Genomic DNA, 16382 nt, shown 5'->3' with positions numbered 1-16382 from the left:
ATCTGTACAACACCAGTCTCAGTGTATTTATAACATAAGCAGCATTCTCAGCTTATCCTACTGCATTATTTCCTCCCCCTCCACAATTAACAGCAGTAAAACACAGCTAGAAATACATTTTCAACACCCCCACCATGACTATTCCCTTTAACCTGTTCCCATGGTCACACAGACATGCCTCACAGCACACAAGCAGCATGGAGAGAGATGATAAGTCACACCACGAGAAGCTCTGTTCAAGACTGTTTTATGGGATAGAGAAGGTCACCAGTGGTACCAACACAAGTTCCACCACGGGGAATTAGCATAACTTGCATTACAAAGGCAAAAATATACAGTCAATGCCCCTTTTCCTGAAGTATTCCAAGGTAAACAAGCAACCCAGAGATGCATCACACTTGCATATTTTGGGATGCATTAGGCACAACTAGCTGTGCATGTAGGTGGCTCAGACATGACACCAATCCTGTCTGGGGAAACTGCACACATTTTGTAGTTAGCCCAGACCTAAGACATTGAGCATCTTCAGTCCCCCTTTCCACAGTCCAGTGACACAGCCTGTCTGCAGGCCACACACAGCCAAGAGGCTCCAGCCCAGGATGGTAGCCCTGAGCTAACCCAGCATTCAGCCACTGTGGTGCCTCTGAACTGACAGGGCATAGAACCTGGGGGTCAGGAGGGCTTTTCAGTCTGGCTCCAAACACAGCAACATCACCAGAGGGGACTTTCAGACCCATGCTGGCTCTGACAGCAGGGAACAGCTCTGCTGAGCTACACACAGCTTGGACCTTCCCATCCACACACACAGTACACTTACCTGCAAACTAGATAAGCCCCCATCCACAGAGGATTTGCTGTGCATCAATGATGCTTATTTATGGCTTATTTCAGGAAGAAAGGAAAACAGCCACAGCAAATCAAAACAGCATTCAGCAGTTATGACCATGCTACAGAAAGTTGCATTTTACCACAGAACAAAGATGTGCTTCTTAATAAAACGTTAAACAATCGTATGAATTACAATAGAGTATATTCCATGTAGCAGTCTCTTCTCACAGCAATTATCTATGAAGTATCCTTTAATCACTCATTTTGAAATGTGGTTTCCCCTGTTTTTTTCTAAAGAAGAAAAGGAAAGCAATTAAAATCTTTAATTAGTGCCTGCTGCCTGCCCCCTAATTCATGGGCATTTGAAAGTTCAACTTGTGTCTTTTCATAACATAATTGCCAGATCCATTGCAACCCATCTATACAGAACAGCAGCATGTTTTACACAGTGTACTGTAATAATGTAATTGGTGTGACTGAATACTACCATTAAGAGAAAAACAAATTCTGTGTCTGTAAGATTGACAACAGGCCTTTGAAATCATGCAATTGATGCCTCTTCTGTTAAGAGCTGGGAAACATTTAGCCCATATCCTTTGGGTCTCCCTTCAGGCTGTTTTGCCTGTACTGCCAACAAAATAAGTTAATTCTTCACAACAGCAAGAACTTATTCAATGCAGAAGCTACAGACTTTTTGCCTAAATTACTGATCATCTCTACACAGCACCTGAAGGTTTCCCTCACTAACATATGCAAAGAAAATATTCAGGGTTGACTGCACAGCTGCTATGAAAACGGCACGTGGGTAGAACAAGGAGGACAAACCATGCCCCAGAAACTCACAAGACTCCTCTCAGAGAGATACTACAACTCATTCCACTTCAGACCAGAAGCACAGCAAATGAAAACTTATCCCCTTGTGAACCACATGGCATCTGTCTCATTTCTGGTTACTGGTGCCCAATTCAGATGTCAATTCATCAAAACAGCCCATTATAATTGCTTATTAAATATTGTCACCCTGAAAACTCAGCTTCTGAGTCTTGCTAACATAGTTTTCTAAAGACTTTCCCAGGACAGTAACTGTAAACATAGATATGCGTACATTCTTTTTGTTACGCATCTTGTGATGGACATCCCTCATGGCCAGTGCAGTGAGAAAGTGTTATCCTGACTATCCAATCCCTGGTTGTGGTCAGAAACCTATAAATCCTGGGAGGAAAAATAAACTCTCTCTTCTTTTCACCACACCTTGAGCTGTGTCCGTGTGATCTATTTGTATCCAGCAGCAACAAAATACGACCACATAGATACATCTTACATGTTTCAGGTGCATTCTAACACCTTGTACTGAAGCAGAACTAATTCTGGAAACACCACTGAAAGCAAGACCAACATACGCACCCATCCAAAACAGCCAAAAAACCCCACACAAAAGGAAGACAGAGAACCAGAAAGTAATCAAGTCTGTTTATGGATATTATCTTGGGTAACAAAGTCATCCATTTGCTAACAGTTATGTGGATTAAGAAAGCTATCTTCCAAGAATTTCTATCTTCCTTGCAAGTTTGGAAACAAGACTTATTACTGCAAAGCAGAGGAAAAAAAATCTCTCATACTCTGTTCTCCAGAAACTCACATTAGAACCATTTACTCAAGACGTAATAAGTAGAGGTAGTGTACTTCCCACTAGAAGCATCCTGCAGACCATCTTTGCAGGTCCCAAACACACAGCAGTGTCTTGCAAACCAGTAAGAGACAGCCATATTTGCTACTGTAAGTGCACAACTGTGATTTGTCAGGAACCAGCAGAGCAAGCAACCCTGTCCTCAGTTGTCTCTTTCAGCTGCCATAGTCCAATGGCCCTCAGTAAACAGTCATGATGGTCATCCAGCTGTTGGATTATCATGGGCTTGGTGCCATTTAAAAAAAAAAAAAAAAAAAAAAAGGGAAAAAAGGAGAAACCGACCTATAAAAGCAACAAGAGATTCCTCTTCACCAACCCATTTGTTGGACAGAATTTTACAAAACTAGGAACTGAAGGGCTAACAAGTTTTTTTATTTCTGAGTTTAAAAATATATGGATTTAACGTTATTCTGGCATGCTCACAGCCATGAGTTTGTTCTCACCAGTAAGAAGAACAGGACAAGTCCCAGTATCCTCCTTCCCCTTCACCATCTGTTCCATGCTCTCAGGCCCTCCAAGGTCAAACTGCCTTTAGGGATTCAAATCAGAGATAAGATGGGGATGACATTTCTAATCTTTGTTACACAGGCACAGAATTTTTTAGTTTTGCATACAAGGAGCTTCATTTCCAGTATGAGTGAATACAGAGCCTAAAAAAATAAACCATGTTACTTGGCATGTTTAGTGAACCACATCAGCCAAAATCCCCAATTGTAAAGAGCCAGCATTGCCAGCACAGAATAAAGGCATTTCAGACTGTATGTCGGACCTCAGATTCAAGAAGGGAAGGTTTCTAAATGCAAGCAAATAACTTTGTCTTTTTTTTTTTTTTTAACCTCAAAAGTAAGCACAAAAAATAGTACTAAATGTTCCATTCCTGGCTTTGAGAAGCTAACTTTAAGGGCAGTGCAGTCAACTCTGAATACTCTTAAGAATAGCTATTAAAGTAAACAAAACTGCAGCCAAGGGTTAGTCATGCCACACCTCCTCTGCCTATACCCTACAGGTCAAAGCACCAAAGTCCCTGATGGCAGAACCAGTCCTGTTCCCATTGGTAGGTGAAGCAGAAAAATCACACTGCAACAAATCACAATATGTCCTCAGTTCTCCTCACAGTGTCACTGGTTTAGATGGGTTAAATGCAGTAAGAGGGAGGACTAGTGGCTTAAAAACAGGCAAGACCATGTTTCTCCAACATGTGATAGGAACATATTATTCTGCCACAGCCTGAGCTTGTGCAGGCTGTCACCAGCTGGCCTTCTTGGTCTGAAGGAGAGCATTTTTGTCCTCCCAGAAACACAGCCCATCCACACCATAACTTAGGCTACACAGAAGGAATGATAGAGTAGCCAGGAGGCCACAAAGGCTCATAAAGACAGGCTTGACTGTGGCAATCTTCAGGCTGCCTGATTTGTTTCACTAGATTCCTTCATGAAAACAAAGGCTGTGACTAAACACACCTGGGACAGAGAAGGAACATTTGCCAAGCTCATCAATGAGGATTCTTTTCATTGTTTACTGAGATACCTCAGCTTATGAAAATAGCTTTCCCTTTTTAACCAGACAGAGAACACAGGAGGCAATTAGTGAGAATGCCAGAGCAAAGCAGGCTACAAGCTTTCACTGTAAGTGTTAAGACATCCACAGAAGCATCTTCAGAGCCATGAAAGAGAGTACCATGTTATTTGGCCATTTGAAAACCTTTTACATACTTAGGCTCAAAGGGAGAGTGAAATACTGAATGAACCACAAACTTCCCCTTTTGAATATATTCTTATTTCATCCCACCAGAATATGCAAACTAGCTCCCTTTTAATGCAAGGGAAAGGGATAAGTAATCACAAGACAGAACCCTCCACCATTAAGAGATAGAGAAGGTTTCGCGAGAAATAGGCTCTGTCTCTCAAGAACCTCAAGGTAATTTCGTGCTTTCCCCTTTACAGGAACACTTCTCCCCCATAACATCTTCAGATCACACAGATCCTGGAAAAATAGATGTCAGCTTCACCTTAGGAAGGCAAGTCAAACATAAAAACAGAGTGAATTTCAGCAGCAAAGGTGTTCCAGGTGTATACTTCTTGAAAAAGTACCATGTCTCCTTTTCAGCACATATTTACTTTGAGGTTTTCTGATGATTTATGCTCCTCCCCAATACATCTTTGCTCTGTGTCCCCTCCACAGGCTGAAAATTTTTTTTGTTCCTCCTTCACCTAATTCTGTCCCCCTTCAAGGTCATTTTGGAGTGGTAGGAATCAGGAACAGGTATGTGAAGAAGCTGTTTGGCTTTACAGTCCTACAAGAGAATTACAATGCCGTGACTGCTCTTTGTCTCTAAAAATCAGAGAGAAGTACCCTTCTGGTCAGCTTTGCTCTGACAGACTGAAGTGTCAGAGAAGCCAATGTAATTGCATACTTCTGTTTCATTTTAAGGGTTCACAATTGTAAATACTGGAAGAACAGCTCATCCAGTCAAAATCCAGGAACACCAATTATGTTGCTTACTGGCCTCCAGAAACATATCATTATTACTTGCCATTGACATTCTCTCCAGGAAGGAAAGTATGTTTTATTCAGTTGTTAACATTGTATCATTAGGGAGAGACCTCAATTGGAAATCTGCTTCCTGTTAACTCATTCCATGAGCTTTCACAATTTTTTTTTATAGGAAAAAAAAATTACACAAAGCCAAAAAACAAAACTTCAAACAAACAACAAACCTGTACATGAGAAAACTCATTAGCCTACAGCAATACTGTTATGGAAAACATATCATAAGTTAAACAAAATTTCCCCTTTTATTAAAATTAAATAAATTTTAATTTTATTAAATTATAAAAATAATAAAAATGCACAGGAAAGTACTTATGGATAACCAACATATGTAAGAGTTAGACTACTCCCTCTGTTCCTTCACTTAGGAAGAACATTCATGTGGTTCCTAGGTGTATTTCTGTACATTTGTCCTGAATTTTAGTTAGAAAAAACTCGTGACAAGGCTGATGCAAGATGAAGGCTCAGATGTTCCATTTCCCCAAAATCAGAAATACAGTTACATGGCTCCTACAGTACTCTGCTACAGGATCTTCTTTTGTTTGTTTTATATGTAGCAGATGAAAGTGCCTTGCATCTTCCTTCAGGAAATTCCTATATATCAGAAGCAGCATTTAAACACATTTAATCTGGAACCCAGCACAGCAGTCCCATTTCTATCAATAGCATTTTCACACTACTTCATCCATAACTTAGCTACAGGACCAGTTAGTTCACATTTTACATGCTGTTAGATAGTGATAACTTTCACCTCCTCAGCAGAACAAGACTGTGGAGTTTGAGGTCCCACATGGCCTCTCTAACTGCAAGTCCAGAAAGACTGGAGAAGCCAGTTCGGTCACTGCTGCAGACCCTGATCCTCCTCCTGCTTGGATCAGCCCCGACAAGTCCCACTGACACGAGTACTTTTAATACAAGTGCACATGATATCCTACAAGCCCTCACTCCTGCAGACTCCACTTCTAATTATGAAAGGCCCTTCTGACTCAAGAACAGCCCTTGAAAACACAAAGTAGGTGTGCTGCAGAGGTTTAATCTAGATAGCACTGAAAAACACATAGCAATACTCAGATGTACATGATTTTGAAGCCAATTTAATATTTTGGGGTGGTTCCACCTCTTCAATTTTTCCCTGAATTTTAAAAGGAGACAGTATTAAATTGCCCTGTTCTGAAGAAGTTTGTGGGAAAGAACTTGAAGCAGAAGAACCAGACAGGAAAATGTTAAGGAACCAAAACCCAAGTTTTCTAGAGTATCTCTTTCCACTTTGTCTGAAAGTTATTAAAAAGTTTCTAAGAAGTTTGTTGATGTTCCAAGGTTTTGAATCTCACTTTGAGGTACAAGTGACCACCCTGTATTTAAAGCAAAATACACATAACTTACACATTTTCAGAAAACATTTCTTACACATTTTCTGTACACTTGCATCTTCTCAGAACATGAAAATTACCAAAAGTTACCATGCAGTTATTTTTTACTCCCATTTTCTGCCCGCCTCTTAAATGGATTTTTTAAAGCCATCATTGTTACAATAGAAGAAATCTAATTATTTCACTGTAGCTTATAATGAATGTATCTGCATGTCACAAGATTCCCTCTATCACTGCACCAGAAACTGTCCAAGATCCCTCCAGACTGCAAACTAAGGCATGAAAGCAGAGTACTGCATCCTGCAATTCCAAACAGCAGGTACCACCATCATGCCTGGTTTTAGGCAAGGCTCTCTTCCTCTCATTCTTGATCCATAAATCAACACAAATGTTTTGAATGGAAACATCTGTCTACGGGAAATGTATCTGGACATCAGAACCTGCATACAGTTATGGTGAATGCAGCCAATTTCTCTCTTGACAATTCCCAAAACTCTTCACTGACATTCCACTTCATAAAAGCAGTGTCACTAATAAAACAATAGAGAGCATTTTCCACCCAGCATCTGAAATCTTGTTTCTGCTTATCTAGGGAAGTTTTTGTAAACAAAACCCACCAGGAGACATGGAAATGCTATACATCCCTTTGCACTATTAATACTACAAACTCATTTTTGGCTTACCATGGATTCACTGATTAAGAGGAGGAGAAGAGCCTCTTCTACGTTGTCTTGAGGGCAGTACACACTGAAAGACAGAATACATGTTTCTGAGGAAGGTCAAGAGTTATCCTGTCAGCCTCTTTCTCATTTCACAAGAGATGCAGTAACTTGAAACATTTCATGCATGATTCATTTGTTAGGCAATACTTTCTTTGCAGATCCACACAATTAAAAGCTCTGCAATATACCTTAGATGAGATATACTGAACCCTGAATAGATTATTTCAGTTTCATAGCAAAGACAGCCCTTTGGTTGGACTTTCTTCTTCCTGGGGGGGGCGGGGGGAGAAAAGTCACTCAAAGTTTAATATTTTATTTTTCCAGCAGACTTTTTTGTTGAAAAACAAGGCACAAAACTATTACATGAATCAGTGACATAATCAGCAGTACCAAAGAGTGTTTAAATACATTCCTTCCTCATTCCAATAAACTGAAATAAATATGAACACTTACTTCTCTTCTGAGTACACCTCAGGTCTCCGACAAAGAAGATTGCTAACATAAGACTGATACTCCTTGTTCATGAACTCAGGAAGTGGATCAGATAAAGGGCTCCAGTAACAGTCTTCACTGAGGGAATGGAGAAGTACCTGGGCTAACTGTTTGGCTGCAGTCTAGAGATCAGTACAGAAAAAGACATGTATCAGTGAAGTCTTCTCCAACACAAAAGATTCACCATGTTCCACCTCAGGAAGGAGATGTATGACAGTACCACTTTTCAGAATGACAGACTAGCAAAATCAGTTCCTAAGGTCTACAAAAGTGTGAGTTTCTTCCCTCCTGAGAAAAGACTAAACTTCTGCATTTACATGGCCTTGTTGCAATGCTCTAGGAAAAAATTATCAAAAAGGCCTGACAGCAAGGGATGCTTTGGTGAACAAGAACAACCACATGGGCTGCTGAGACAATCTCACAATAGTTACTATATAGGAGTATGATGACACTACATTGTGTTCTCAGCCTCAGAATTTTGTATGCAAGTCTCAGGACCAGAGGCGGCTTTTGTGTTAGGTTTAAAAGATCAACCTTTTATCTGCTCGTATCACCCTCTCTTTTAGACTCTTATAGTTTCATCTTAGTACTGCTTCTCTCTTCCTGTTGCAGTAAAGGAGGCAGGAGAGGAGATGCTTAGGAACTTTATAGTGAGACAGCAACATCACATGTACTTTTTTTACCATCAAGCAGCCGAAGATCCCTAAATAGTTGCTTTCTACTTCATATGCACAGCTGGCAAGCTGGGCCCAAAAGGAGGCAAGTTAATTTCACTTAGCAAAACTATCTTTGGCATTTACCCTTGTCTGATACCCATCAAATATCTAATTTCTTGAACTGTAAATAGATGAGCCTGTGAACAAGCTCAGAGACGACAAAATTGGTGATGTCTTCTGTGAATTCTAAGCAGCACACCACTCTATGATGTAAAGTAAATACTGCACAAAACAGAGGGCAGGCTGAAACTTCAGCCCTTCTGTCCTAATATTTGCAAATAGTATTTTGCAACTTCTCTGACTACTGGATATGTATTTTATATGAGAATTACACTTTGAGATGTGCTATGAGCATACCAAGAGTAATTTTCTTTTAAATACCAGGAGGTATGTTATAGATGTCATACCTCAACATCTATGGGATCAAATAACACACACTGAAGTCGAAGTTCCTATTATCAGTTTCAGAAAAATAACTTGTTTTGATGCAAGGCTCTTGATTTTCATCCACCTCACCACACATTAATACACTAAATTAGTTTAAAATGCAACCACAGTAGCATGCACCACCTCTTAAACATTATAAAGGGAGGCTTCATAGATGGCAGTGATCTGGACCCCAAGACCTTCCATGCCCTGCTACTGACAAGTTACAGAAAGCCATCTGTTTCTAACTAAGCTTTTCTATGCTTTTTATAGCAAGTAACTATGAGCAAAATGGCCTAAGGCCCTGCAACATTAGCCAGTATCATTTTATCATCTCAATGTGTAATTATTTAGTCAGTTTTACACTGAGGAGTCAACTCTCCTATATTTTTTTCCTACAGTCTTAGAGGGGAGGGAAAATAATTTGCCAGCAACACAAAGATCTTTACTGGTTCACACAGAAGTAGGAGTACAGTTTGTAGTAAGCTATTCAGAAGGCAAGCAACAAATACTTTTAGTGTTTTTAATTTTAACACACAGTACAGTAGCTGAGTAAACTAGCTTCAGTCTTGTTTTGAATAAGACCAAACAAACCAGAACAGGCCAAGACTCTGATTTATGTTATTACTGCCTTTGGCTAAAAAAAGGATCATTATGCTTGAAGAACACTGTGATCCCACAAATCAGGGAGGAAAAAAAATCATGTGTTTTACTTTCATGCTTGAAAAGCTTGTTTAATTATGCACATTCCTCCCGTTGCCTTCTTGACAGCTCTTTAAAAATAAGTAATAAAATGAAAATGCAACTTCTAAATCCCAGGAAAAGCTATTGAGTGAACATCTTGAGAGTTCCCCTAAGGGATAAATCCCCCAGGGGTTATGTACAGCTGCCCCCAGTTGCACAGGGACAGAAGAAATTGAGCCACATTCTGTCACAGTCTAGGAGCAGCAGATGGTTAGACTCATTTCAGCAAAATGATAAAACAGGTGAGTACAAAAATACTGCTGAACCCTGATCTCAGCTTGGAAAAGGATGCAGACATTTGAGCAGACAATTATTTAAGTCACCTCTTCTAACCTGCTGCACAAGCATCCACATGCATCCGTATCATCAAAAACACTACGCAAGCCCATTCCCACCTCTCCTGTCCAACTTCAGTGGAATGACACAAAAGACAAAGTAGAATCAAGTACAAGCTTAGCTGTAAGAGTATCAATGCTTTTAGGGATGGCTGCAAAGCCTTCATTCCCAAGACTGTTATTCTGCAAGCTGCTGACCTTGTCACCTCCTGAATAACTTCAGGACAAGATCTCTCCAAGGGGAGACAGGGAAGAACCAGTTAAAGGTCTGAGAAGTTAAACAGGCACATAAATATTTCTTTGCCTGAGACATTCAGGATAAAAAAATGCAAAGATGTAGAATGCCAACACCAAAAAAAAAAATTTAAAACAATTAAAATCACTCTGTACTGCATTGAAGAGGTTTTCACAGAAGGAACACTGAAAGATGTCAGTCTAAAAAAGCACTGCTTGTTGCAAGAGACAGAAGTACTTAATGCTTCTACATGCAAATGCAGAAAGGTGTGCATGCACAATGAAATTGAGAAAGAAAACAAGACAGCGTCACCTGAGGACAGCAATGTCAAACCAAAAACATCTCTGTTTCTACCAGGGCTAGACTATGCACTGCAATCAAGAAAACAAAACAATCAAACAAACAAAAAACAAAACACAAACCCAACAAAAGTAACCTACATGCCCAGGTCTGAAAGCTTGGAGGTTTCAGTTGGGCAGGTCTTTGAATTAAGGGGATCACTTCTAAAAGGAAAAAAAAAGGAAAGAAAGAAAAAGCCAGCAATCAACAATCGAGGACAAATACATTTGAGTGCTACAGCACTGGTCAATCAAGAGAATTCCTGCATACCAGACTGTCCCACCCTCCCATCTCCTATTCCCTTACCATTTTGAAGGTCTGAGTAGCTTTTGTTTCTACAGTCCGTAGTATTTCTCGCAGACGCCTCATTCCTTTCACAATATTTCTATGGGGAAAAATATTTAAAAAAGAAAGAAAAAAATAATAATTTAGAAATTTTTCTTTAAAAAGAAAAAAAGAAAAAAATAATAATTAACCCCCCCCCAAATCAGCACAATGAAGACAGAATATTTTTATGATGTCCCAAAGCTCGGCAACACACCTAAAGTTCAAACAACCCATGAAAGAATCACTAACACTGAGTGTGCAGTAGCGAGACAAGTCACTCTGAGGCATAGACAGGACAACAGGCCAGAGAAAGTCAGCAACTATACCACTGCCTACTCCAGATGGCTTCCTAAGAGAAGATCACACTCCCATTTGATGAACATAGGGGACATTTGGAAGCCTTTCATTGCTCATATTAAGCAGATGCTGCTCCTTAAAAGCATCCACATCTCCTCTTCATACACACAGACTGTACTTGTTTGAATTATACTGAGCTTACATGATGCTTTTAAATGACAATTTCTTTTAGGTGATGCTTAAACGCTTGTGTCTGATGCTCCAGGCACATGACGAAATTACAGTGGTTTAAACAGTTTATTATCAGACAGCTAAGTTTAAGTAACTGTCTGCAAGCACAGCTTAACCTGCAATAAGAGGGTAAGACTAAAAAAAAAATAAATTTAAAAAAAATCACATTAGTCTGCATACACCATAAGCAATTACAGCAGACTAGTTGCCAAATGCTATCTTAGTTGTGCTGTGCCCTCAGAGAGATGCAAAGAGGAAAGATTAAACACTGGACATATCAGTTAACACACTGGCAGCCTATCAGCTGTTCAAAGCTGAGGACATGGCCCATCAGAACAGTAACTGCAAAATGATTCAATACACATTCATTGCAGGGTCAAAGACACCCAAAGAAATACAAGCTATCAGAAAAGTAATGTACAAGACAACAAAATAAGCAGCTGTACTGGTACATTAACTGTCACTTCAGCTTATCCAGGAAAATTTTCTGTGCAGATGAAAACAAAATTTCATTTAAAAAAAAAAAGCCATATAAACCTTTTCTGTCAAACTGATTAAATTTTGAAGGTAAGCAGTACAGACCACACCTGTACCTGCTTTCATGCACTGTAAAGCTTCTTGCACTCCAGAATCAGCGGCAAACATTTGATGACAATAAAAAAAAGGTGATTATTTTGGGGGTGCAGAGATAAAAATGTAATCATGTTTACCATGAATATTGGCTATATAAAATGCCACCCTAAAGCTTGTAGTCACCATGTCACAGAATGCAAATGCATATGGCCTTACTTACAAGCAATACCCATATCAGTTTCAAATTGTGAGGTAATCTGCAGACTGTTTAATCATAGGCAATGTACAGAAGAGCAAGAAAGTAAGGACAAGATCAATGAAACTGAAGACTTCTAGAGAAAAGTCAGATGTTATCTTTTTTCTTCCCACTTTCTCCCAGGTAAAAAATGTGCTTTGATTTTATCAAGAAAAAAGCTCAAATAAGTTCTTTTAGTTGGACTTAAATACTTCAGCAAACACTCCAATGACAGGACCAAGACACCAGGTACTTTTTAGTTGGTCTAGAATAGAATATACCCACAAAGATGCAGTTCTGGACCTTACACACAAGAAGTGACCAAATCCAACAGAACTGTTTACGTGGTATTTACTATCAGATAGAAAAAAAAAATTCCCCCATCAAAACAAAATTCAGCTGTCCAACTGCTCTTCTTGATTACTGAGAACTACCAGCATTTGCTGTTCTTCCATGGGCTCCTTTGGAGGCTCGACAAAACAGTTATGGAGTATAACAGTTCTACAGCATTTTCAAAAATGCATTTATTTAGGTTTCTTGTTAACATAATGATATTTGTCTTAATAAAGTGCCAATGAATTGCATTAACCAACATCAGAAAAAAGACTAACGATCACTTGCAACATTTGGCACTTACTTACAAGAAGAAAAACCTACAGCATGTGATAAAAGGAGACAGTTTTGTTCCTAGAAAACTAAAGCACCATTACAGTTCAACATTTTAGACAAGGCCATAAAAGAAGTTAAGCCTCCTGGCAGAAACAACTTGCTCTGGGGTGGGGGGAAGGGGAGAAGAAATACAAGGAACAGACACACCGAAGTGAATAAAAGAATAAATGGCAAATTGCTGCCCATCTGTCAGTAGTCAGGGCTGGAACCATGCAGCACATGACAAATACTTAGGAACACCTTTAACAGATGGTAGGAGTGCAAAATGGGCAGCACAGGAGGAGCACCCAGCACTCACTACCTCCCAGACAGGTGCTTGTGTGGTCAGGATCTATCAAAGAGCACCCACTTCATCTCCTGAGCTCTCAACAATACCAGTTTTACAAGCCTGAGGATGTGGTTTGGCAGGTTTTTTATTCTGAACTTTATCAAACATTACTGAGCCGTGACAGGAGACAGGGCACACCTGCCAGCATTCTGCAAACACAGAAATTTGTCTTTCCACTCTACTGTTCCAAGCCAGGAGACCATCCAAGCACATTTCATTTTGAGCATATGAACTGCTCTGCTCATAACAATAAGGAAATCACTGTTCCATTAATATATGCCCTTTATATACGAAATGTGCACTTGAAGGGATTTTATTTAATTAGGACGTTAAGAAGTTAACAAAAAGAGAAGTATGTATTTGGAACAGAAATATATGCTATGTAGGTGACTGGACAAGGACACAGACATAAAGCCTCTGGCATTCCATGGTGAAAACACTTGATCTTACTTAGATTAGAAACTGAACAATCCTGAACATCTGCTGGATTTGGATAGAGGACTACCTGGAAATCCCAGGTAATGCTGCCTTAACCCATGGCATCATAAGTGAACATTAGATCATTGAAATGAAATAAGTTGGAAGAGTCCATACGCCCCCTATTACTAAGAGGACAGAAAAAGAAATGTGGAAAAACAGGAAGGGAAAAGGACATGATCACTAAACTGCCTTGGTTTTAGTTTTAGGCACGGGAGTGGTCAGAGTACCATTGAAAAAAAAAAAAAAACATGATGAAGAGCAGTTTAGGGTTCAGTTACATCTAATCTAATAAAGATGAACCCTTTGATGACAATCATGGGCACAAACTGTGACAAAGAACAACTTTAGAGTCCAGTCAGTCCAGACTGGCATAAAAATATGTTTTGTGCATGTACCCTGTTAATATAGATTAATTACCAGTCCATAAATCAAAGCAGTCATATCAGAGTTATGTCATATAGTTTGGTTAACACTACATAAAATTTTAAGACACAAGAAAACAAAGAAGGACACTGTTCTCTATGCAAATTGTTGGGAAAAATATTGACAATAAAGGAGTAGACTGTGGACACAGAGGTCTGCAAAGACAGTTCCCCAACAACATGATCACCAGCAGATCATGTTTTTATCCCCACTCATTTACTGCTAAAACAAACAGTTGCTGACAGAAAGAACAGACCATCTTGAGATAATTGCATAGCTGTTTGCATCATTGCCTCTCCAGAGTAAAGCAGTACCCAAAACGTAGCAGCAGCACCACTGCATCTGCCCACCTCCTTCTGCATCTCTGCACCTCACCCAGGTTTTCAGCAAACCATACCCCTCCCCTTAAACATGTTCATGCAGACACAAGAAAAGGCAGTAAGAAATTAATCTAATATTCACACATCTGCATCAGAAAAAAAAACCAAAACAAACAAACCAATCAAAATCCAGTGCAGATGATAACATGAAGACAAATGGCTGCCTCCTAGAGGCATCATCTGCCTTCCTATCTTCTGTATCCACAGCATGAACATTTGTCACTGGAGGACCAAAATAAAGCTTTCTTGGGTTACAGCATGACAAACTGCAAGAAATGCATCTTCAGTGACACAATGTTTTTATGTGTCATCTCATTAAAAGCGTCTGTGACTTCTTTAGCTGCAAGACTTGCTGGTCCTTACAGCTGGCAGTTCAACACCTGAAGGGGAGACTGGACCTCTCTCTTATATTGGAGTCTTCTTTCCACTGCATGAGAAAATGGCATCCCTGACCACACTCCGAGAACAGCACATCTGATCCTACCACAAGGAACAAAATCACAACAACAGCATTCATATCTCTCAGCTCTTCTGCCTGCTGAGACAAGAATAAAGCACTCCCTATTCCTTTTGTACACATGTAGCACTGGGGAAGGACATCCCACCTGATAGAACCTACCCCTGTTATCTTGAGCAGTCATCATCCAAGGCTTATTTCCTACCTGAACATGCTGGAAGCAATAAGGGGAACAAAAGCATTTCTTTGAGCTGTTCAGTATCAGGTGGAGTAATCTATTATACTCATGAAGCATCCTAAAAAGCTTCTTCCCATATCCCTCCCTTTTACTTAATATATCCCAATGCTGCTTATGCCCTCTCGTGGCAGAAACTACACATTAGTATCAGCTGCAGACAAGTTGCCATGTCCCACCAGGCTCCTTTTATCCCAGCAGACCTTCCAACCCTGGTTGATGTTTCTCACTTGCACTGCAGAAGGTAAGGAGCCTGTGGGATTCCACTCCCATTCTGGCTGCAGGAGCTCCATTGCTCTTTCTTTCATCATGAGACAGCTACAGAGAACATTTTTGCTGCTATTGCAACAATTCAGTTTATAATCCAACCATGGCTTAATCCACACATGTATTTTTCTTCAGATTGTTTTACTGTAGAGTTTTTTGTGGTTTGTTTTTGTCTGGGATTTGTTTTTTGTTTTTAAGGCTATCATTAAAATAATATGGAAGGGAGCATGCAGGGCCCACAGTAATAGCCAAAGTATCCCACTAGATATAATGAACCCATTTGAATTGATGAAGACTGAATTTACAATGTTCTGAATAAAATGAACATGAGTTCGATATTCTAAAGGTGCCTGGAGGACATCAGTGTCCTATGTTCTAAATGGGATTTTATTATATTACATAGTTAATGAGCTTACTATCAAGACTTGAGCTTTTTTTTTGCCATGAGAAGAGCAGAAGGTTAGGAAAGCACACGCTGCCACAGCTGGCTAATCCCCAGCTCACCTGGGAAAAGTACATACCAAGCAGATACTGAGACTTTGCTTTACAAGATCATACTTTGCTTTATGCATAAACTTGTACTTGCCTGACTAAAGGGGACATTTTACAAGATCTGAGCTTTGTGGGTTAAAAAGGCTTCAGGTTAAAACAAGGCTTACCTGAAGGCACATCTCATGGATATGCTCACAGGTACAGCTTTGCTCTACATGCATGGAGAACAGTGGCTCTTCGCAGTTGCATTTAAAGTCATCCTTGGGGGATAAAAAGATAGCGAAAAAGCCCTAAACAAGAAGCAACCCTCCTCCTCCACCAGAATCAAAAAATGCTATCATTTTTCTACAGAAGGATTTAAACTGATTTTTGCTGGCATTTTTTCCCCTACTTTTCTTCTTTTCAATCTTCTCTATTTTTTTTGCTTTTTTTTCCATTCTACTCAGCAGGAAAAGAAGTGAAGAAAATGAGAGAAAGTGTCTTTCACTGGGGGTGAAGGCAAAAAAAGCCAAAATTAAATATTTGTGAAGACAGTTTGTAGTGA

The 16382-nt window shown here is 39.7% G+C and overlaps 1 protein-coding gene across 17 annotated transcripts in view; it reads right to left on the bottom strand.

Annotated features, from left to right (window-relative positions):
• The window catches only part of TTC7A (tetratricopeptide repeat domain 7A), a 218041-nt gene that overhangs the window by 175504 nt on the left and 26155 nt on the right, over positions 1 to 16382 (bottom strand). For all 17 annotated transcript variants that reach the window (XR_015281084.1, XM_086869304.1, XM_086869308.1 and 14 more), the window contains 3 exons: positions 10751 to 10829; positions 7611 to 7771; positions 7119 to 7182 (listed from right to left, as the gene is read on the bottom strand). Coding sequence is in view for 16 of the 17 variants with exons in the window: in XM_086869304.1 (XP_086725430.1) it covers positions 7119 to 7182; positions 7611 to 7771; positions 10751 to 10829 (304 nt within the window). In the remaining variant the exon portion in view is untranslated. The remainder of the gene's footprint in view (positions 1 to 7118; positions 7183 to 7610; positions 7772 to 10750; positions 10830 to 16382) is intronic.

Source organism: Cyanistes caeruleus, chromosome 2, assembly GCF_971803275.1.
Source record: "Cyanistes caeruleus chromosome 2, bCyaCae1.hap1.1, whole genome shotgun sequence".
Lineage (NCBI taxonomy): Eukaryota > Metazoa > Chordata > Aves > Passeriformes > Paridae > Cyanistes > Cyanistes caeruleus.
This window is presented reverse-complemented; position numbering and strand designations above follow the sequence as displayed.